We start from the raw sequence: 24,139 nt of genomic DNA on the forward strand, positions 1-24,139 counted from the left end.
CTGAAATAGATCCCTGTGGAGTGCTCTGAACTGTTCCATGAGCTCTCACACGGGCTGGAGGGGACTGTGGGTCCCCATTCTCCCCACCCCCTGCCTCCCTTCAAAAGGAGCAGCTCTGTTTACCTTTGTTTTTGGTAATCACTTTTACACTGGGATTTACATAAGACTTTTTCTGAACAAAGAGCAGAGTTCAACAGCTTAAAAACTGATATATATATATATATATATAAAATCACTGTACTAGATAACCTCTACAGTCATTTTTAACTTCAACATTTTGAGTTAGAGGCTTTTTTTTTTAACCAAGACAGAAAATAAGCCTTTAACAAGAGTAAATCAATTTTTTGGGGGGGCCACACCCCGTGGCTTGTGGACCAGGGATTGAACCCAGGCCCTCGGCAGTGAGAGTGCAGAGCCCAACCAATGGACTGCCAGGGAATTCCCAGAGTAAATCATTTTAAACTGAGGAACAAACCAGGGTAAAAGCTTTTCTTGCTGACGAACGCAAACCAGAGTCAGCGGTGGGTCACCACCTTTAACTTGGGCACAAACCCAGCACTAATGTCCAGCTGGGATCTAGTTAAAGAATCAAACGTAATATTTCACTTTTCTGCCTTTTGTGTTATTACCTAAATGTGATACTTAATTGAAAATACTAAGAAAACTCCGTTCAAAGGATTAAGAAAAACCTAACTTTATTAGCTTTAAAAACAAAACTGTTACAACGAATCACAAAGACTCCCCCCCAAATTACATTCTGCTTTTATCACCTTGATAGGATGAGGAATGTTTAAATGTCCTCAAAATACAGAAGAGCCAAAGTTAACAAATAACAAAGCACTACAAACTACGAATTGCCACTTCAAACACACTAAAATGTGGAATACACACATGTGAATTACTGACCAGCTTCTTGAAGTACAATAATATTCACTACAGTCGATAGTACCAGAAAGGTGATGTGCCCCAAAACGTAACACAAGATCACACATGTGTTCAGGTAAAATAACAAATTCAACTCCTGGGTTCAGTTAACAGAAGAGTGAAATGGTGGAGAAACGTTTCTTCAACTTGGAGGATACGCACAATACAGCACGAATGAAATCACGGGCGCCCCGACTTGGGCTGAGAAAGCAGTGGGAAGAGTATGGTACAATAACAGGATTAGCCACCTTCATCTCTCCTCAGTCCCTAATATGAGTTAGGAAGATTGGGGACTACGCAGAAAACAATACAGAAAAACGCACATTAGCTGCATAGATATAAATCTTCCCTTACGGCAAGAATGGACATTCAGTCAAGGCTACGCTTTGTTCTAAGCGCCTGCAGAACGTGGTTTTGTTTCAAAAGGAAATGCAGGTTTACAAGATGGACCACATGGCTGATTTAGTAAAAGGCCTTTAAACTTTTTGTTTAAATGGACAGAGACACTTTGACTCAGTCCAAGGTTAGTTCTTAACCCTAGCTGGAAACTTCTACTTTGAACTTGACCATTTTTATAATTTTTTTGGTCAGTGAACCTAGGAGTCGTTGCAAATTTCAGTGGCTTTGTTGCTTGTATATTTGGTAATAATAATAACACTCTACAAATTTTTACAATTTCCCCCGATTCATGATTTTTTTTGTATTTTATTTATTTTTTATACAGCAGATTCTTATTAGTTATCCATTTTATACACATCAGTGTATACATTTCAATCCCAATCTCCCAATTCATCCCCCCCACACTTTCCCGCCTTGGTGTCCATACATTTGTTCTCTACATCTGGGTCTCTCTTTCTGCCCTGCAAACTGGTTCATCTGTACCATGCAATTAAAAAAAACTGCATTTCAATGAAGATGTTCTGGCTGACCCCACTTCAAAGGAAGTTTAAAAAACATGTATTTATCAAATTGTTGGACAAGGTTCACAAATCTTACTCTTTAAATTTATTTAACCTTTTAAAAGGCGAGGTTCTACAACATGGACTTACCTCCTCAGCTAGGAGGAAACTACTTCTCCAAGTCTTTGGTTTCTTTATATTGTCACACTTATTGTCAGTAATTTATTTCCCTTCCTACAGGAAGATATAAATGCAAGTGTGCCAAGAAGAGAAAGACTGACCAAGCTCACCTGTAGGTCGGATATGAAGTACACAACTGTGGAGAAAAGAGAGAGATCCAGCAGACAGTGACCCTGATGAACCAAAGAATTTTGTACATTTTCCAATGCTCAATTAGGCGTGAGATTTTCCCTTTTACAAATGAAGCCATGGTCTGTAAGAGTCTATATAGAAGCCTGAAGCACAGGTCAGCCTTCAATCTTCAACAGAACTCCAGCTTATAGGCACTGAGTGAGCGTGCCATTCCACTGCAAGCTCTTTTCAAATCATATTAGATCTCATTATGCTTCATGAGAATCACATCTCAAGTATGCCTATTTATATTTTAATCTCATTACTATGAAATCTAGGAAAGCCCACATATTGATAAAATGTCAACACAATTCCTTGCTACCAAGACAATATTTAAGTAGATTCCAAACCCAATGGTACACTGACAACAAAGACAAAACATGGAACATCGAATTCATTCATTAAAATTACTAAGTCACTGATTTCATCAGATAAGATTTTTCTTATTCATTGTATCGCATCAGGGGAAAAGGAATTTTTTCCCTTTTGTTTGTTTGTTTCTTTTCTTATGACTGGGATTCACTGCCTCTGAGTGTCTTTAAGAGGCTAAGGTGAGAAAAACTAGAGGAAGGCCCTAGCCTGGGAGTTAGGACTACCAATTCTAGAACCAGGGCTGCCTTCTGTGGGCTTCACAGCAAGTCACAGCTCCTGTTTTCTAATCTGAGTAACACGAAGAGTACATTATGATTTCCAAAGTCATCTTCAGCTCTGTAATTGAGATTCTGAGAAATCAAATCTTTTCACTTTACATCACAACTTTTTTTTTTTTTTGCTCTGCTGTGTGGCATGCGGGATCTTAGTTCCCTGACCAGGGATTGAACCCAGGCCCCCTGCAGTGGAAGCACGGAGTCCTAACCACTGGACCACCAGGGAATTCCCTATATCACAACATTTTAAAAAGACAGAATTATTGTGAGTGGGAAACAAAAACAACCGTATTCTAGAATGGAAGTGCTAACCTGACTCTATCTCCTGGCATCTCTTTGATTTGAACATCCCATTAACCACAATGTTTACCTAAACTTCTACGTTATAAACAACAAGGTCCTACTGCACAGCACAGGGAACTATATTCAATATCCTGTCATAAACCATAATGGAAAAGAATATAAAAAAGAATATGTATATATATGTATAACTGAATCACTTTGCTGTATGGCAGAAATTAACAAAACACTGCAAATCAACTAAACTTCAATTTAAAAAAAAACCCTTTATGTTGAACTTAGAAGTTCCCAGGAGCTTTTATTTGGCTCTTAATTACTGATAGGTTTTAGTGTATAATATTTTGGCGAAGGAGAATGTGAAAAGACTAGTTGGCTTTCACCTGGTTTTCAGCTCTCCAAGGCAAGGGAACTAACTGTTCTTACCATTTCTGCTTCTTAGCACCTTAAACTAGTAGATGCTCACGGGGGTACACTTTTAAATAGATTAACTTCCGGTTTCATCCGGTGGGTAAATTGAAAGAACCTAGATCATAATAGCCCATGCATTACAGGTTCTGTCGACTATTTTTACTGTCGTACAATTTTCTTATCCTTCGCAAATGTTTTTTCCTAACGAAAAACATCATCTTCTTTCCCCATAACTGTCTACATAAATTGATTCCCAAGAAGAGGTTATCATTTCTAAAGAAAACATAGCTACCATATTATGAGTTAAATCTAAGCAATGACTCAATTTCAAAGAAGAAGTAGATAAACTTATTAGAAGGTACTTAAAAAAAAAAAGATGCATGAGACTTATCTCTCACAAGATGGATACATGAACTGGATACAAAATAGCCAAAAAAAGAGCTCATAATACCTGGGGAGATCCTGGTTGATTTCACAATATTTAAAAGTCAATGGGAGGGAATTCCCTGGCGATCCAGTGGTTAGGACTTGGTGCTTTCACTGCTGAGGGCTCGGGTTCCATCCCTGGTCAAGGCCCCATAAGCCGTGGGGCATGGCCAAAAATTAAAAAAAAAAAAAAAAAAAAGTTAATGGGCATATAGTAGTTTTTCTTTTAGAGTTCATCTTGTGGAAATATTATACTAGAAAGAATGAAAATATAAATGTTTTCCTTTCAGAAAAGTTTAATATATATTAAATAATTATATTTTAAATAAAAATATATATTACTTAATATATATTTAATTTTGGTTTAAGTTTTTCTTCAATTTATTCAACACTGGAAAAAAAGAAAGAAAAGAGAAAAAGAAATATTCAGGTAATTTGCATTGTTTGACTTTAAAAGACAGTTTTAAGTTAGGGATAGAATATTCTTTAATTGGAAGGTAGAGCATGAAAGCCAAGCCAGATAATAAAACATCATGACTTTTGACCACTTAGAAAATTATAGCAAATAAATATGATCTAAAAGGAAATTCAAAAATTCCCAAATGTTGAAAATACATACATTTCCTGACTTAGGGTCCGTCCTGCAATAAGTTAGTACACCCAGATAAAAGAGTGACAAAATGCTGAATTTAGAACTGCAAAGTAAATTTATTAAGTGGCTGCCAGTTAAACTGCCAAATAATGAGTTTAATAAACTGCTTACAGAATCACAAGTTTCAACTGAATTTACACTGAGGCTTACCAGTGGTGGATATATACAAATAGAAGAGTTGATCATCTCAGAGTATTTGAGGGCAAGGAAAATATAGAAAACTCTTTTTTTTTTCAATAAAGTTTATGTCCTTAGAAATAAATTCTACCATAATAAGAACATCTAGACCACAGAAATACATTACCAAAAATGTATAGACAGCACAGTCTGAATTTCTGCATTATTCTTTCTTTGTAGTGGCAGCCATATTGGTTTATTAGTCTAAACTCACACGTCCCTGCACAGGCACACCAGGGAACCCCAGACACTTGCCATACAAAGAAAACCTCGGAGTGAGCAGAGAATCAGCAGAGCCACTTGACCTGAAGCAAAGCATTCTTAGTTTTGATGCTTCTCTATAAAAGGGACCTCAAAGTCCAAAGAGACCACAAAGAGTTAAGAAGATGTCTGCTTCTACCTTAGCAGGTTCAACGATACACTCTGAAACACAAGTAGGAAACACTTCTATTTTAGGGGAAAATGCCAACTGGAAGCCAGGGTAAAAAAATTTCACCCAGAAGAAAGTCCAATTAAAACTATCTCTGTTTGCCCCATCTTTCCCTAATTCACAGAAAAAGAATGTGTGTGACTTTTCTTTCAAATCAAACTGAAAAATGTTTAAATGGACAATTTAAAAATGGAAAATCTTATCATGACCTTTTCTAATTCAAGAATAATGACACACAAATATGCATAACAAAAACTCAACTGGTGGTTGAAGACAGTCCGAGCTACAGGCCAGGACGTGGTCACAAATGGTAGAGTGCAGTGGCCGCCTGAGGTCACAGTCATCAAGCTCACAAGGGATACGTCCTGCCTTCCAAAGCAACAGCTCTGTGTCCGGGAGGAATGGCACATCAGGAACTGGGGTCTGTGTATCACTTTCGGGATGAGAACAATGTGCACATAGATTTGGGTCCCTTGATTCTGACAGTCAAAGGGAATTGGGTATTTCTTCCCCAAAGTTAAGGAAAAATCACTTGAGAAAAATGATTTTCTACGAATTACTCTCTATGTCAGGTTTCTTTCTGTGCAAAAAATTCCATGTATATTGAAGAGCAATTAACCATTTACCAATAGATTAGTTGGAAGCCAATAGACCATTACAAAAAAATCCCACACTACATTATTAAAATTGTAAGACTATTTTTAAGTTCTTAAAAATGGTACTGCACTCAGTGACTAGAGTTTTCATTTTGCGGTACCCCATGCTATACGGAAGCAGGGAAATCAACGTTGCTGGAGGGAGCCATTCTCCCAATTTGCTATTGTTAAAAATGGTCAAGAGTTGCCACATGTTGGGGGCTAATCCTTTACATTAACGTGCTGCTCAGAGCAACAGTTAAAATTTTGAACAGGTAAACCCGGCTGCTACTCTGTACTCCCCTGTCCCCAAGGCAGGCGCTGTTCCCTCCTGTCCTCGCCTCAGCTGAGCAGCGGTCACGGGGCAGGCATGTCTCCACCACCCCAGCCCAGGTGGCAGCAGCCTCGCCCCACAACCAAAGCCTCACAGCGTGCAGTCGAAGGCCCGGGGCTTGCTCAGTGCTGCAGTCAGAGGTTCAGGGCGCCTTGTCTGGGTGATTTTCTGTTTGGGATTTTTTGTTTCCTCTTCCTCTTCAGTTTCACTTTCACAGACATGAACCACCACGCTCGGTGTCGACTCGGTTCCCGCGTGAAGTTCGTATTTCTCTCCTGTGGAGGTAAACAGCAAAGGAAGGGTTCTGTCCCTTGGAACTTCTTGCTCTACTCATAGTTTCATTGCTCATTATTGGTTTTTCCATCCTTAAATCCTATTTCAGAGAACTTCATCTTGTCTTGGCATTAGAGAACTGATGCTTTAAGGTTCTTAAAGAGTTTTGGCATTTTAAGACATTAGCTAGTACGGAGTACTGAGGTCTTGGGGGTTAAAATGTAAGTGCTAATTACTGTTCTATGAATAACACAAGTACGTCTGCTTAATTTCATAACGGTTTCTGGTTTTCCCTTGGTAGACACCTGTAAGGTTCCGGGCAGCATCGGCAATCTCGTTACTATAGGACCTCAGAGATCCAAGATACAGCTCTGATGTCTAAAAACAACAACTAGCCACTTCCCCTCAAAATGCCTTTTGTATCCCCTATAATAGACATAACATTACTTTAGGCGGACAACTTGTATGAACAACAATGGCGCCGATTTCTTAGATTGTCTTAAAGGGATGAGAGAGAGAGAGAAATCAAAGAGAAGGAAAAGAAGAAATGAAAAATAAATACAGGAGAAGAGTCTGGAAGGGATGATATGGTATCACCACCAGTTCCCTGATGTACTAGTCAACGTGACGTCTGTCTATTTTGATGGCAACTAATATTCACTAACGACCTGTTATATACTGGAATTTATAGCGGTAAAAACCGCAGTTAGATTAATTATTACATACATATCATGTAATCCTTATAACCACGTTGAAAGGTAGCTATTATGATCCCTATTTTGGATTTTAGAGGAGAAAACAGAGGCTCAGAAAATTGAAGCTAAGTAACTTGCTCAAGTTCACAAAGTTAGCAAATGCTAGAATTTGAACCCAGGTTTTATCCTCCATGCTGATCATGCTCTTACTACTTGGCTAGAACACAAATTGCTGAATACAGTCTTTAATACCAAAGTTTCTTGGGGAAAAAAACAGGAGAGACAGAAGTTTGTTACCTGGTCCCAATTTGGAAACAGCACAGAGTAAATCATAATTTATAACAGGCATCGCGTCTTCCCCCTGCTTCCACCCCACTGGAGGCGACGCAGGAGGGGAGATGAGGAACTGTTTGACCGGCTGGGGGGGCAGTAAATACGATTTGTCCTGTGTTTCGCTGGACATCTGTACCTGCAGGGAGGGAGATGTTCAAAATTTGACTGGACTATATTTTTCTCTTTCATCTTTACATTAACTGTAACATCTCTTGGGAGAACATCTCTTGGGAGAAAATTTTTAAAAATTAAAAATTTCTCTTTAACAGTGCATCTCCCAGTGGCTGGGTCAGGGTCTGTGCCTGTCTGGTTCACCACTGAACACTCAGTGCACAGCACAGAGCATTATGTGCTCAATAAAGATTAGTTGAATAGAAAAATAAATTGGTGGAGAGATGAATGAACAATGAATGGTACTAAGCACTGAATCCCAGTTTTAGAAGAGATTAGGTTATACCATCTCCATCAATTCCACCAAGAAAAGTCCAAACATGGGTTTCATTTGGAGTATGAGATGACAAACCCCTTAATTTTTTTTTTCTATTTTGAAAGCTAAGACCAAGGGAAAAAATTCTGTGTTGAAAATAAAACAGTGCCCTTAACACATCATCTAATGCCTTTATTTCACTAATTCTTCCGAGAAGAAATTGGCTTCTCAGAGTCCTATCAATGTAGGATTAGAATAATAAGCATAGCCAGTTCTTGGCAACTCACAGGATCCTTTTCAATTCCAAAGTCTAAAACAGTCTTTCTGTATGTGCCGTGCCTCCTCCCTGCTCACCCCTTCGGCTGGGAGGCATTTTCAAAGGGGTGCCTCATATGAATCACAGCACACGGAAATGATTCCATAGACTACTTTCTCACTTCTTCCAAGGATATCCCAGCACGAGTGCCATTCTAGATGCACAGGAGAAAAGTTAATTCACTGGCCTTAAGGTGTTAGGGCTTACTTAACCTTCTCAACCCCAGTTGAGAAAAGCTGCCAGAAAAATGAATTCCTTAAACTGAATAAAAAAGAGGTTGAAACTCTTTTCATGTTTAAGCAAAACAAAGCTAGGACGGCAAATATGCTTAATAAATAAATGTATATATCTGTAAAATAAAGGAAAAAATATTTTTCTCCCTGGGGATTGTTCATATCAAAGACCTCTGGCATAATAATAGAGAAAGTGGAGAACTGACAGTATTTCTGGATGGAGGAAAACAAGTTTAGAGAACACTGCCCTCTGCACCATGAAGTACCTGTGCGAAATACAGCTTCAGCTTCTTCCCATTGAAGTCTGTCTCGTGGAGTTCTATTCGAGCCCGTGCTGCTGCTTCAGGTTTGCTGAAATTTATTCGGACTCTTCTAAAGCTTTTAAACAGCTGAAACGTAACTTGGTCATCATAGATGGTGAAAAGCGCTTCAAATCTCTCCTACAAATTGAGGGGCAGCCAGGCAGAGAGAATGGGGGCGGGGGGAGAAACGACAAACCTTTACCAAGAGGAAATTTAAGTCATTAAACATAATTAATGGGATAGAACTCATTATAATTTGCCTTTTTCCCCAAAAAAGCATTTTTTTCTTGTAGGTATACAAGAACAGGTATCCTGTTAGTCATATGCTAAAATTCTGCAGTTTGCCCTTATTCTAAAAATAACCTTATTAAATATAGTGTAGATTCATATTATAAAATCATATGTAAAGTATTATAAAATAAACGTAAGGTATAAAAATCATAAAAACGTTCCCAATTATAGAACAAAAACATTACTACCATTTTGAAGTCCACAGTGTGTCAGAGTTTCTACCCCCATCCTACTCCTTTCCTGCTTCAAAGTAACCATTTTCTGGAATTTTGTGCTTATCTTTCCCTTGCTTTTCTTTATAGTTTTACAACATTTATATGGATCCCTAAATATTGAATCATTTTGCACATATTCCTCTGTAACTTGCTCTTTTTTTTTTTTTTTTGCGGTACGTGGGCCTCTCACTGTTGTGGCCTCTCCCGTTGCGGAGCACAGGTTCTGGACGCGCAGGCTCAGCGGTGATGGCTCACGGGCCTAGCCGCTCCACGGCACGTGGGATCTTCCCAGACCGGGGCACGAACCCGTGTCCCCTGCATCGGCAGGCGGACTCTCAACCACTGCGCCACCAGGGGAGCCCTGTAACTTGCTTTTTGTTCCTAAGATTCTTCCTTGTTGCTGCGTGTAACTATGAGCTATCCTTTTAATGACTGTATAGTATTCCATTGTAGAGCCATACCACAATTCCTCTAGTGCTGCTGGAATCTGAACTGCCTCCAGATTTTGCTACTACAGTGCTGCTATGAACATTCTTGGTACTATATGCATGAGTTTCTCTGAAGTGCAATCCCTGGGCCTTAGCACTGGCACATCTTTAACTTTAGTAGATGTTGCCAAATAGTTTTCCAAAGAGCTTATATCAGTTTACTCTCTAAGAGTGAATGTGTGTTCTGGTTGCATCATATCTATGCCAACATTTTATAAAGACCTTTAAATTTTTATCAATGTGAAGTAGGGAATATGAAATGGGCTCTAATTTTGGTTATAATTCACGTTTCTCTGAATAATAAAGAGGTTGAACCTCGTTTCATGTTTATTGGCCATTTGGGGCTCCTCTTAATGTGATGTATCTGTTCATGTCTTTTGTCCATTCTTCTATTGGGTTGTCCTTTTTTATTGAGTCATGGGAGTTCTATAGAGATACTAATTCTTTGTCAATTATAGGTACCATAAATATTAAAATTTGAACATTACTAAATGTATCCACTTTTTCCTTTTGTGTTGTGTCTTGAGAAATCCTTCTGCACTCTGAGATCACAGTGATGTTCTCCCGGATTGTCTTCTCAAAGTTTTATGGTTTTACCTTTCATGTTTAAGTCCTTACTTAACATAAAGCAGATGTGTATGAGGTGCCCCCCCTCACCCCAGTAACCACCATCTCTTTTTCTATCACTCTAGATTCGATTGTATTTTTTAGCATTTTGTATAAATGTACTTTTGGTGTGTGTGTGGGGAGGTCCAGGTTTTTTCCCTGAGCATAATCATTTTGAGATTCATATTACTGGGTTCTCTTTTGTGGTCCTTCTTATTGTCAAGTAGAATTCCACTGTAAGGATGTTTACCCATGTACCTGCTGATGGACATTTGGGCTGTTTCTAGTTTTGAACTATTAGGTATTAGGCTGCTATGAACATTCATGTACACATTTTGGGTAGATATATGATTTTATTTCTTTTGGGTAAATACCTAAGAGTAGAATGGCTGAATTGTATGACAAGTATATGATCAACTTTTCAGAAACTGATTTTCAAAGTGATTGTACCATTTTACATTTACACCAACAGTGTATAAGAGTTCTAGCTGCTCCACATTCTCACCAACGTTTGGTACGGTCAGTCTTCTTAACTTCAGCCATTGTACTGGGATACAGTATTATCTCACTGTAGTTTTAATTCACACTTCCCTAATGACTACTGATACTGAGTATCTTTTCCTAAGTTTATTTGCCGTCTCTATAATTTCTTGGGTCAAGTGTGTATTCAAATCTTTTCCCACTTTTAACTTGGGCTATCTTTCTTATTAAGTTGTAAGAGTTCTTTTATGTATTCTATATAGAAGCCCTTTGTCAAGTCTATGTCTTTCAAATATTGTCCTTGCTTTCCTTTTTCATTTTGAAAGAGTATCTTTTGAAAAGCAAGGTTTTTGTTTTGTTTTGTTTTTGGATGAAGTGTTGACTCCATGTGTTGACTTAAAAAAAACCTTTGTGCTTTTTCAGGGAGATCAGCTCAGTGCTTTGTGACCAACTAGAGGGATGGGATAGGGAGGATGGGAGGGAGGGAGACGCAAGAGGGAAGAGATATGGGGATATATGTATATGTATAGCTGATTCACTTTGTTATGAAGCAGAAACTAACACACGATGGTAAAGCAATTATACTCCAATACAGATGTTAAAAAAAAAGAACTGTATCAAGTATAAACGCACATAAGTATAAAAAATAAAGACAATAAATAACTTAAAAAACCCCACAAAAAACCTTTGTGCTTTTTGTGTCATATTTAGGAAATCTCAGCCATACCCAAGGTCACTAAGATTTTTTCCTATGCTTTCTTATAGACGTTTTATAGCTTAGTTCTTACGTTTAGGTCTATGATCCACTTCAAGTTAATTTTTGTATGTGAGACAAGGGTCAAAGTTCATTTTTTACCCCATATGGCTATCCCTTTGTTCCAGCACCCATTGTTGAAATGATTATCCTTTCCCCTGTGCACTGAAAACTATAAGACATAGTTGAAAGAAATTAAAGACCCATATAAGTGGAGAGATATAATTCTTTCTCCTTGGGGAATCACCTTTCTGACACTATTGGCTCTCTCCATGTATGTTTATTCACTTTTCGTTAATTCCTGCTCTTTATTCTTTTCTTTGAGGTTTTCTCCTATCACCTTAAGATGGATGCTTACTCCATTAGTTTTTCAACTTTTCTCATTTTTAATATAAGCATTTTAAAAATATACATTTCTAAGTATTATTTTAGCTGTCCCACAAGTTTTAATATATATTATTTTCACTACCATTTGATTCTAAATACTTTAGTCTAATTTCCATTATGTTTCTTCCTTGTCTCATGAATTGTTTAGAGGTTTATTAAATTTCAAATAAGTTTCAGGGAAGTTCAGGTTCAGCTTGAACTTCACATCCAGCCTCAGGCTTCTATTGGAGTAGAGAGAACTGCATGTGCCAGCCTGTAGATGGTCCGATGGCCCAGTCAGGGACAATGTCGTCCACATGGTGGTATCTTTCCTGTGACTTCAGTGACCGAGCACTGGCTTTGATGAACAAGTACAAAACCCACCTCTGCATTTGCGAGGGGGACATGAGTACACACCATCCATTCCTGAGGCTCTCTGCTCATTGGCCTTTATTTAGCATGGGTAAAACACTCCTTCTTGCATCCAGTAACAGAGACTCTTCACTTCTTCAAACATGAGACCACAAAAGGAAGACCTAAGGAGGAACTCACAGCCTGGACAGATCACTTCAGCAAGGTCTTATGGCTTCTACCAGCCACTTATCTTCTGAGCACAGAGCTCTGGCGCTTGGCTGTCCGCGTTTAACTCCTGGCTCCATTATACATCTGTGTGACCTTGGGCGAGTTACTCACTTCTGCTGTGCCTACAGTTTCCTTATCCATTAACTGAGGATAGTAAAAGTACTCACTTCATTGGGTTACTGGTGATAGAAAGAGAGACCATTTAAAGGTCTTAGAACAATACATCATAGGGAGTATTATCACTATTAGTAACAGGAACAGGTAGAGCTGTTGCAATAATCCATTTGCCATTCTGTGGTCACAAAAATAGCTGTTCTACTGTGTGATGTGGATGCCCAGGAAGGAGGTAAACACACAGCGATGACAGTGTGAGCTAGATAGCAAGTACCACGGAGGTCGCCAGTGGAAAATTAAAACCTGCCCTTCCTGACAGTCCTTTAGTGTAATTCAGATGTGTCGAGCTGATGGAGCAGTCACCTAGGAGACATGCCCTCCCAGGAGACTCGGTTGCAGTGGGTGATACAGTGAACCACTGCTTAATAGAATCAGTGTCCATCTTCCCAGGGTTCTTCTGAACTTGACCTGTGACCCTGACCCCTTGAAGCAGAGGACACTGCTCCTCTGTTATGACACTGAGGACTCTGCATTACTCTGCTATGAACTTTGACTTGAACTGAGGGAGAGGATAGCAGGGTTTTTGTTTTTTTTTTTATTGTAGCGATAAATTGAATTGTACATACTGAAAAAATACACTATTTCCATGCCAGTGGCTTTTAATCTTCCGTATTAATTTTGTCTTTTTGTTTTGTTTTCTATTTCATAAAGTCAACTGTTTGGTGATGGCCTTGGAGTTGCTTACTATGTATGTATTCATGGCGCCAAGCTTGCACAGAATGAAAAGCCACTTAAAACATGGAAACGGCTGATATGAAGCTATCACAGCATGCATGAAAATGTGGAGGAGCAAGACACGATTCCTCTTCGTCAAGGCCAGTTACGTACAAAGACCAAGAAACATTTCATTCTCGGGCTTGTCCATGTGCTTAAGGATTGGCAGTAACTTGAGCTCTGTTCCATTTCTTTGGTCTCCATCTAGATCTTTGTGTGTATGTGTCTTGATAAATTCTTTCTCACTGTTCATCCACTCACTCATTCAATAAGGCCAGGTACTACCTTAGATATTGAGGCTAAAACAAGGAACAATACTGATTGTGTGATTTATTCCAGGGTAGACGTTCATTTCCTTTCTGGTGGTGTTTTCTTCATGGACATTAGAGAATGAAGGTGATTTTTCAAGTTAGGGACCCATCTTTCCAAAGACATGTAAACTTGAAAGAATGTCAGAAACAAGTCTGAGAAGGAAGTGTATTATTTGTTCCTTTAAAAAGAATAAGGCATCCTTCCTCTTCCTGAACATTCGGTTCAGAAGCCTTCAGGTGTAGCCAAGTAAGGTTGGGGTGTCCATGCTGATGGGGAGCCTGGAGCAGGGTGTCAGATACAGGTGGGTTAAGGGGGGCAGACACCAGGGAGGGAGGCAGGCCCAGCATGGGGTGCGGGAGCCCAACAAGGATGAGGACAGTGTGCCCACATAGGGGTAGCCCAACAGAGGGTGCTGAAGCTCAGTGGGGTGAGGTGGATGTCCATGCAGGAAGACTGCCCAGAGCAGGGCAAGAGGGAAGGTATCCAGCAAAGGGGCAGGCTGATGGCGTGAGAAGGCCGAGGAGGGGACCTGCTCAGGAAGGCAATCCAGCCTGGAGCTTGGAGCCCAGGTGGGTAGGGATATGTCTGTAAGAGGCCAGCACAGGACACTGGATCCCGAGCAGGGTAAGGAGGGCACCCACGGGAGTATCAGAACCCAGGTGGGGTGAAGGGGACTTTCCTGTGGTGGGTCTGGGTGCAGGGTGGGACCTGACACGGGGTGTTGGAACACAGGTGGGTGTCCACATGGGAAAGGGGGTGGGTGGTGATTTAATTTAAGGTGATACAGAAGAAGTGATTGAATAAGTAACTATAATAAGATAATGGAAGCTAGTTATCTCTCTGTCAGAGAAAATAGTTACAGATTTGAAAAGGGAGAAAACTAGAAACAATTCTTTAGTGTTGGACTGGAGCTGGAAGTATACGTGTAAACACAGGTATGTATGCAAATATGTTCATTTGCACATAGTTCCCATCTCTGTGCCAGAGGCCTAGGAACAGTGAGACTCCGAAAGCACCCGGCACACACAGCTAACTCCTATCTCGGTTCCTAAATATGACTGTTCTCCATTGAAAGGAATCAGGGCTCCTCAGAGGAATGGCTGATTCCAGCGCTGGGGCAGGGAGAGTACAAGATAATTCTGGAATAGTTTGTTATGCTAGAAAGTTTAAAGAGGTACCCAAAGAGTGATGGGCACATGTCAAAAAGACACAGAGACCACCTGGAAGGGGCAAGTGCTGGCCAAACCTGGGACGAAAGTGAGCATAAAATCGTGACAGTAACAGATTATAACCAATGAATGAAATAGGAAACCACGAATCTTGCTGATATGAGTAAATATGTTTAAAACTTGACGGGGATACAGGATATTTACTTTCATAGTAACTCCCCCAAAGTACTTATTAATTACAAGGAAAATAAGAATAACTCGACAGTGCAGAAACCTGGGAGACACTGTCTTAATCAAGGGCTCAAAGTGAATTTCATCGGTAACAGGACAAATTAAAGATGGATGTGAGAAGAGGACAGCATCGCTTCTGTGATGTTCCTGCCAAAGGTGCACAACCTGACTGACCCTGAAGAAACAGTTTTCAGCCAAACCCAAACTGAGAGATGGGCTACAAAACGACCAGCCTGCAGTCTCCTAGAGTGTGGGCATCCTGAAAGGCAGGGAGGACTAGGAATTGTTTCAGACTGAAAGAGACTAAAGAGGCCTGACAACTGAATGCATTGCGTGATAAGGGACTGGATTGTTGTTGTTGCTGTTGTTATAAAGGACATTACTGGAACCACCGCAAATTTGAGTAGGGTTGGAGAACTAGAACAATGTAATGTATCAGTGTTAATTTCCTGAATTTTGTTTTTTCTCTTAGAATGCCCTTGTTTGTAGCAAATACAAATTAAAAAATTGTGGGCGATGGCCACCATTGCTGGCAACTTACTCTTAAAATGGTTTGGGGAAAAAAGTCCTTTGTACACCCAAACCAGTAAAAGTATTTCAATACGCACTGCCAATATACTTTATTTATTTATCTACTTTTAAATTTATATACATACACACATACCCATACACACACATATTATGGACATGTTGTGCTATTCCAATATAATATGCCCTATAAAACTTATAAAAATAGAAATGTAAATCAGATAAGAAAATAAAACAAACAGAATAGACATGGTTACTGAAATTAATTTAGGAGGGCTCAACATAAACGCTGGTGAGTGTTGGTACCCTGACCTTGTAGATAATCTTCCCAGTTTTTTATTCATCACATATTTAATGCACAGCAAGGCTCAAAAGCTGGGCTCTGTGCCAGGCAGTATAGAGGTGACACACGTGCCTATTCCGAGCTCGCTCACTCCTGAATTATCCCACCCTCCCCCATGGGAGCACCCTGCTTTGGAGAGATTAGGAACACATACACATGGGTAATCTAGATGTTTCTTAGAACCCAAAGACCTTAAATCCTACCTTGATTTGGGGACCGGCAGATCTTTTCCAACTGAAATTGAGATTACTGGGGAAAAAAAAAGCTTCAATGCAGTATTTGTTTTGAGAAAGATAAAAAAAAAAATTATAAGGCATTTCAACTGTATAGACACATGAGAGAAAAGTTATTTAAATTATGTTAGGGGACTTCCCTGGTGGTCCAGTGGGTAAGACTCTGTACTGCTAATGCAGGGTTCCCAGGTTTAATCCCCGGTCGGGGAACTAGATCCCTCATGCCGCAACTAAGAAGTCCACATGCCGCAACTAAGAAGCCCGCATGCTGCAACAAAGATCCCGTGTGCCGCAACTAAGACCCAGAGCAGCCTAAATAAATAAATATTTTAAAAATTATGTTAGGGGCTTCCCTGGTGGCGCAGTGGTTGGGAGTCCGCCTGCTGAGGCAGGGGACACGGGTTCGTGCCCCGGTCCGGGAAGATCCCACATGATGCAGAGCGGCTGGGCCCGTGAGCCATGGCCGCTGAGCCTGTGCGTCCGGAGCCTGTGCTCCGCAACGGGAGAGGCCGCAACAGTGAGAGACCCGCGTACCGCAAAAAAAAAAAAAATTATGTTAGGATAAATCTCAATTAAATTATAGGAAGTATTAAATATTATACTGGTTCTTTCTCATTATTCGGTGACTTCAAACGTCACTTCTTCAGACAGGCCTTCCCCAACCACTCTAGTTAAAAACTGTCACCCATCAAGTCACTCTCTACCCTTCCACTATTTTATTTTCTTCACGGCAATACTTGTTATTATCTGAACTTCTAATTCACTTGTTTGCATGTTAAATATATTTATCTCCTTAATGTTCCATCAGGGCTGGAGAGTCACTGTGTTCACCACTGTCCCCCCAGAACTTTAACTGCGGCTGGCACAATGCTCAATAAACACTTACTGAATACACAAACCAAGATCGAATGTGGAATCTGTAAACCAATTGTCTCTAAGAACATGACAGCTAACCTGACTACTCAGTAACCTCTTAATATGGCCGATAATTAGGATACCTAACTAAATGATCTAAGACCCTTTTTAACTCTTGTTTTTGAGACAAAGTATTTACAATGGAAGCTACAAATATAATTGAAGATAACTGAAGATAGCTTCTTCATTTCAAAATCTTATATTTGTAATTTCCTAAATGTTATATATACGATGCAGTGGTCTGAGGACCCAGCGCTAGTCCATGAACTTCGCTACTGGTCCACAACAAGGTTTGGTATAGAAATTGAGAGAAAGGGTCTAGGAACATTTTAGCAAGTTTACACTGCTGTGACATTCTTACTGCATTTTACAAATCTGTGACAGTTTGGAGGAAAAACCTGGTCCTTCACTAAGAGATAAATTTGAGAAGCATTCATCTACAGTTTACGCAAAAGTGTGTTAAAAAGGAATAAAAATGTTAACTACCAGACTGGCAAAAATTTTCAATTCTTAAAATATAAAGTATTGGTGATGCTATGGAACAATGGGAACTCTTCTACATGGCTGGTAGGAATGCAGACAGGTACAACTTTAGAGACTATCTGACAGTCTCCACTAAGATGGTGAAAATGTGCAACCTGACAAGCCAGCAACATCATTCCTGTTTATATACCCCGAGGAGACCCCCCCACTCTCACCCTCACATATACAGGACACATACAGAACATTTACAACATCACTGTTGCAATAACAACATCTCAAAAATAACCTAAATGTCCAACATTAGAATGGGTAAATAAAGAATGGTATATTTGTAAAACAGGACAGTATACAGCAAGCGACACTGAACACATATCTCAACATGGATTAATCTTACAAATATAGGGGACTTCTCTGGTGGCACAGTGGTTAAGAATCCTCCTGCCAATGCAGGGGACATGGGTTTGATCCCTGGTCTGGGAAGATCCTACATGCCGTGGAGCAACTAAGCCTGTGCACCACAACTACTGAGCCTGCGCTCTAGAGCTCGCGAGCCACAACTACTGAAGCCCGCGCGCCTAGAGCCCGTGCTCCGCAACAAGAGAAGCCACCGCATTGAGAAGCCTGCGTACCGCAACGAAGAGTAGCCCACGCTCACCACAGCTAGAGAGAACCCGTGCGCGGCAACGAAGACCCAATGCAGCCAAAAATTAATTAATTAATTTTAAAAAAACACAAAACTTTGCAGGTCAAAAGGGAGAGGCATGGTATTTAAAAAAAAAAATCTTACAAGTATAACATGGAGAAAAAAACATATAATTATGCCATTTATAGAAAATTTTAAATTATGTAAAATTCTATGTATTCCATTAGTGTTATAGTTTTCAGCATACAGATCCTGCACGTATTTTGTTGGATTTATCTTTAAGTATTTCATGGTGCTACTGTAGTGTTTTTTAAGTTTCAATTTCCAAATGTTTACTGCTAGTATAGAGACATGTAGTTGATATTGTATATTGACCCTGTATCCTACAACCTTCTTAAACTCACTTATTAGTTCTAAGAGTTTTTATGTAGATTCCTTTCTAAATAGACAATCATGTCAACTGCAAATAGAGCAAAATTTAAAAATAGTATACATACATACACACAGTATTAGGCTAAACCAGAAGAAACGCCAATACAGGTATCCACCGCTTTTTGAAAGTTTGCTTTATGCTGCTTTGCTTTTACAAAAGACCTACATTAGTACGTGTTTTCACTAACTGAAAGAAATCCAAAGAGGATGTTTCCCTTTTACAAAAAAAAGGCGAAACTCGCATTCAGCATCTGTTTTGCAGCAGCTGTTACAGAGGCAGCGCACACCGCAAGCGGTGAGAGTGGCACCGAGCTCCGTCCCGGGGAACTATCCTTAGCATCTCAGCATCTCAAGCCACCTTAGCTTTGAACTGTGTCTGTGAGCATCTGTGCTCTACCTCGATTTATTCTGTGCATCCTTTGGTAAGATGTGTCCTAAGGGATTGCTTCTTCATTTTATACCATTTCAGCTTACAAAAGGGTTTGTAGAAATACTCTACTTTTGGAGAAAGGGGGAAACCTGTATTTGACCATTCTGGCCTACAGATACACCAATTTCATATGGTTAAACTTAATAAAAAGTTAAAATTGCATGGGAAATGATAAACATGGAGTTCAGGATAATGCTTATCTCTGGGAGAAGACAAAAGGAGTTCAATTTATTAGTAAAATTTTATCTGCTAAATTGGGTGGGCACGTGGTTTTTCTTTATATTAGTCTTTATCCTTTTTCCACAAGCTAAAAATTGCCCCCCCTTTTTTTTTTTTTTCGGTACGCGGGCCTCTCACTGCTGCGGCCTCCCCCATTGCGGAGCACAGGCTCCGGACGCGCAGGCTCAGCGGCCGTGGCTCACAGGCCCAGCCGCTCCGCGGCATGTGGGATCCTCCCAGACCGGGGCACGAACCCGTGTCCCCCGCATCGGCAGGCGGACCCCCAACCACTGCGCCACCAGGGAAGCCCTGCCCCTTTTTTGAGAGCCTGAGACAGTGCCTTTACAGAGGAGGAATAACCAAACTTGGAAGTTATTCACTTGTGTCTTCCCTGGGCTCCTTGTGAAAGCAGAGGCCGAGGCAAGGGTACACACACGGAGCTTGTTTTGGGAAGTGACCTCATGTGACAAGGTGGGAACAGGGAAGAAGGGAAAGCCCGTCCTCCTTCTGTCCAGGTTGTGTTACCAAGCTGGTCACCTCTGTGAGCAACTGGGGCTTGATCCTGCTAGGAGCACTCTGAGGAGCCAGAAGCCAAGGAACTGGTGGCTGGAGAGTAGAGAAGGGACGTATTCACTGGCTTCAGCCCTCCACTGGTCTAGGATTGCCCTGTGAGATGTTAATTAACTCCCTCACACTGCTACGTCTGCACCTGCATCAATACGGACGAGCATCTGTGCACAGTCAGCAGAGAAACACTGGGACAAAGAGTAAGATATCCACAGTGCCACGGAGGCCAGCTGCTGTGGGGTTACACCTGCACACAGGTGAGTACGCTCACAACAGCTGGAGTGAAAACGTGGGCCGAAAGCATGCAAAGTGGGGCAAAAGAGGTGCCCGTACATATATACATACGTAGTACACACACATATGTACATATTATATATATATTATATATGTATAAAAGCACATTACAAAGAATGATAAAGTCAAGAAAAAGGGGGGGTTGCATTTTTTTGTGGTAAAATATACAAAACACAAAATTTACCATTTTAACCATTTTTAAGTGTACAATTCAATGGCATTAAGTATATTCACACTGCTGCACATAACCACTATCCATCTCCAGAACTTCTCATCATCCCAAATTGAAACTCTGTACCCATTAAGCTGTAACTCCCAATTCCCCACTTCTCACAGCCCATGGCAACCACCATTCTACTTTCTGTCATATCATATAAGTAGAATCATACGATATTTATCCTCTTGTGTCTGTCTGGCTTATTTCACTTAGCATAATGTCTTTCAAGGTTCATCCACAGCATCAGAATTTCATTCATTTTTAAGTCTGGATAATAGTCCATTGTATGTATACACTGCATTTTGTTTATTAACTTATCCGTTGATAGACATTTGAGTTGTTTCCACTTTTTGCCTATTGTGAATAATACTGCTGTGAACATTGGTGTACAAATATCTGTTGGAGTCCCTGCTTTCTTTTGTGTATATACCCAGAAGCAAAATCATTGGATCATATGGTAATTCTATGCTTAATTCTTTGAAGAACTGCCATACCATTTTCCACAGCACTCATACCATTTTATGTTCCTGCCAGCAATGCACAAAGGGTTCCAATTTCTCCATATCCTTGTCAATAATGGGTGTGAAGTATCTCATTGTGAATTTGATTTGTATTTTCCTAATTATTCATGATGTTGAGCATCTTTTCATGTACTTATTGGCCATTTATACACCTTTGGAGAAATGTCTATTCAAATCTTTTGCCCATTTTTCAATTAGTTGTATATACCCCACTTGGTTTTTGTTGTTGAATTTTAGGAGTTCTTTATATATTCTGGGGATTAATCCCTTATCAGATATACGATTTGAAAATATTCTCTGCACACGTTTTAAATTCTGATAAAGTCCAATTATCTATTTTTTCTATTGTTGTCTGTGCTTTTGGTGTCCTATCTGAGAAATTAATGCCAAATCCAATGTCAAGAAGCTTTCCCTCTATGTTTCCTTCTAAGAGTTTATAGTTTTAGCTCTTACATTTAGGTCTTTGATCTATTTGGAATTAATTTTTGTATATGGTGTAAGGTAAGGGTCCAACCTCATTCTTTTGCATGTGGATATCCAGTTTTCCCAGCATTATTTGTTGAAAAGACTGTCCTTTCCCCGTTGAATGGTCTTGGTATCCTTGCTGAAAATCATTTGACCATATATGCAAGGATTCATTTCTGGACTCTCTGTTCTATTCAATTGGTTAATATGTCTATCTTTATACTAGTACCATACTTTTTTTTTAAATTGAGATATAATTGACAAGTAAGTACCACACTGCTTTGATTACTACAGCTTTGTATTAAGTTTTAAAATCAGCAAGTGTGAGTCCTCCAACTTTGTTCTTTTTCAAAATTGTTTTGGTTATTTGGGGGTCTCTTGAGAGTCTATGAATTTTAGGATGAGTTTTTCTATTTCTGCAGGAAACATCTTTGGGATTTTGATAGGGATTGCACCAAATCCATAGACTGTTTTAGGCAGTACTGACATCTTAACAATATTAAGTATTCCAGTCCATGGATATGAATATCTTTCCATTTATTTGTGTTGTCTTTAATTTCCTTCCGCAATGTTTTGTAGTTTTCAGTGTACAACTGAAAAATGGTTTCTGAAGCAAGCTCAATTACTCTGTTACTCTGAAATTACTGTATGAGACTTGGCTAGGATTTCTTCCAGCTCTAAACTTCTATGATTCTCTAGTGTTTAATCTAGCCTTGAAGTTAATTAAATTTTTACTAATTCTTGGCCAGAATGGCACTACAGATTCAATTGAACAAATATTTACTGAAACCATATTATGTTCCAGGCACTGTTAAAAATACAGTTCACTTTAACATTCTCCCTTTGAATCCCCTTTTTCAATTCTCAAGTTTAAAACAAATCACTCTCCTCAAAAGATTCATTTCTCCTGGATTGAAGGTTGTATTAGAACACTCAACAATTGATTAGGTCTAAAAACCAAAGACTCAGGGTATTTCAGTTAACTTCCAGATATCATTTATTTTTCTTAAGTAATATTTTCTATTCTTTAAATGGAGGGTATAGAAACCAAATGTTCGACAGAAAGATTATATTATGAATATGATTATACAGACCACAGAAGAATTTGCGCCAGTGTATCTGAAATCACAATTTCAGATTAAATCTTCTACATACTACTTAACCTCACTCAGCTTATAAGTCTGTTTCTCTACCACAGCTCTGTATCACTAACCCTCCACAAACATCTTACATAATCCATTCATTCAACAAACATTTAACAGGTGTTGCCCCGTACTGGGAACTGTATTAGATGCTAAGTGTCACTGATCAAAAAGCAGGACCAGGAGAGCAAGTAGAGATGTCTTAATATACCCCAACCATCGTCATTAGAAAAATAAATCAAATGTCGTATGGTGAGTAGGTCAGTGGAAACAGTTTCATGCGCGAAGCGTAGTGCTTTGCGAAGAGACTAATCCAAAAGCCACGTGCATTTCTTTATAAAGTCAGTCCTATCGGAATGCTGCTTCCCATCAACATTTACTGAGTCCCCTCAGATACTCAGACCTAAATCAGAAAGGAGAATCACTCCAGCTTCTCCCATCATAAAAACCTAAATTGCATTTTGAAGACCTCTCATGTTCAAACCAGAAGGCTGCTCAATTTTTCTTTATTTTAAGAAAGGGAAAACTGGGGTTAAAAATGTCAAGTTAATAAAATCACACGGAACAAATTCCAATCTGTTACAGAAAAATTAGGTACTAAACCTGCAGTGCTCCAGATGGAGCCACTGATTAGCTGAGCACATGTATAAAAACTAGCAACCGTGCTGCTGCAGAAACAGAAATGACGAGATAAGCCTTTTCCTCGGTTTATTTTTCTTACAGTTTACTATATTCTTTACTTTTCCTCCCCCACCTCATGCAATTTTCAAGAAAAACTGATGAAAATGTAGAGCCCAAATCCAGCCATCTAAAATGAAGATTCACCTTCACATGACAATGGCACCTGTGTTACTCAGTCTACCATTCAGAAGAGGGTAAAAGCGTATTCCAACACTTATAAAATTATCAAGACAGAAACCTTTTCAAACCTGGAGAAAAAACTAAAATTCTTTTGAAAATAAAACATTTAATTGCAATCAGAATTATTTTGCCCATAATCCATCAGAAGTGGTTTTTGTTTTGCTTTGTTTTTTGCACGTATGTGGATGACCTGCACAAACAGGTTATTCCAGAAGAAACTAAAGCAAAATAAGACACTGATAGTGAGAAGCAAACTATAAAGAAAACATTTGATTCTCCTTACACTTTATATCCAATTAATGATCCATATATAATTTTATTATATAAACATTTTATATTCTGCAGCTTCAGATATTATCATGAAGGTTTTTATATAAAATTTACTATGAGTTAAGAACTGTATGTAATGTGAAGTCCACTGAACTGCTGCTAGAATTTCTGGTGATATGATTTCCAATATAAATTTAGGTTAGATACAACGTTAAATGGTTTTAAAATGGAAAACCAACCAGAATTCATCACTTCGGCAAGTTAAACAAACCCCTAGGCTATAGTAAAAAAAGAAAAACTTGGGACAGATAAGATTGTGAGGTTTCTTGAAAAATTCTTACGAATTTTAAGATAAACTAGTAATACATGTGGTTTCTCACAACAACAAACAACAAAGTCAACGTAATTACTTATTACATGAAAATTTAGAGC

General features: G+C 39.3%; 1 protein-coding gene across 5 annotated transcripts in view; it reads right to left on the minus strand.

The window, feature by feature from the left end:
- Positions 1-678: 678 nt before the first annotated feature.
- Positions 679-24,139, minus strand: part of RCAN3 (regulator of calcineurin 3) — a 32,813-nt gene continuing 9,352 nt past the window's right edge. For 4 of the 5 annotated variants that reach the window (XM_022551852.3, XM_089898988.1, XM_089898987.1 and 1 more), the window contains 3 exons: positions 8,727-8,900; positions 7,449-7,620; positions 679-6,458 (listed from right to left, as the gene is read on the minus strand). In XM_022551852.3, coding sequence (XP_022407560.1) covers positions 6,274-6,458; positions 7,449-7,620; positions 8,727-8,900 — 531 coding nt within the window. In that variant the 3' untranslated portion in view covers positions 679-6,273. Of the gene's footprint in view, positions 6,459-7,448; positions 7,621-8,726; positions 8,901-16,218; positions 16,265-24,139 lie in introns of all 5 variants that reach the window. The other variant, XM_022551854.2, reaches the window with a different exon arrangement.

Source organism: Delphinapterus leucas, chromosome 1, assembly GCF_059928025.1.
Source record: "Delphinapterus leucas isolate spDelLeu-1000000601 "Yukka" chromosome 1, BTC_Dleu_Yukka2, whole genome shotgun sequence".
NCBI classification, from domain to species: Eukaryota; Metazoa; Chordata; class Mammalia; order Artiodactyla; family Monodontidae; genus Delphinapterus; species Delphinapterus leucas.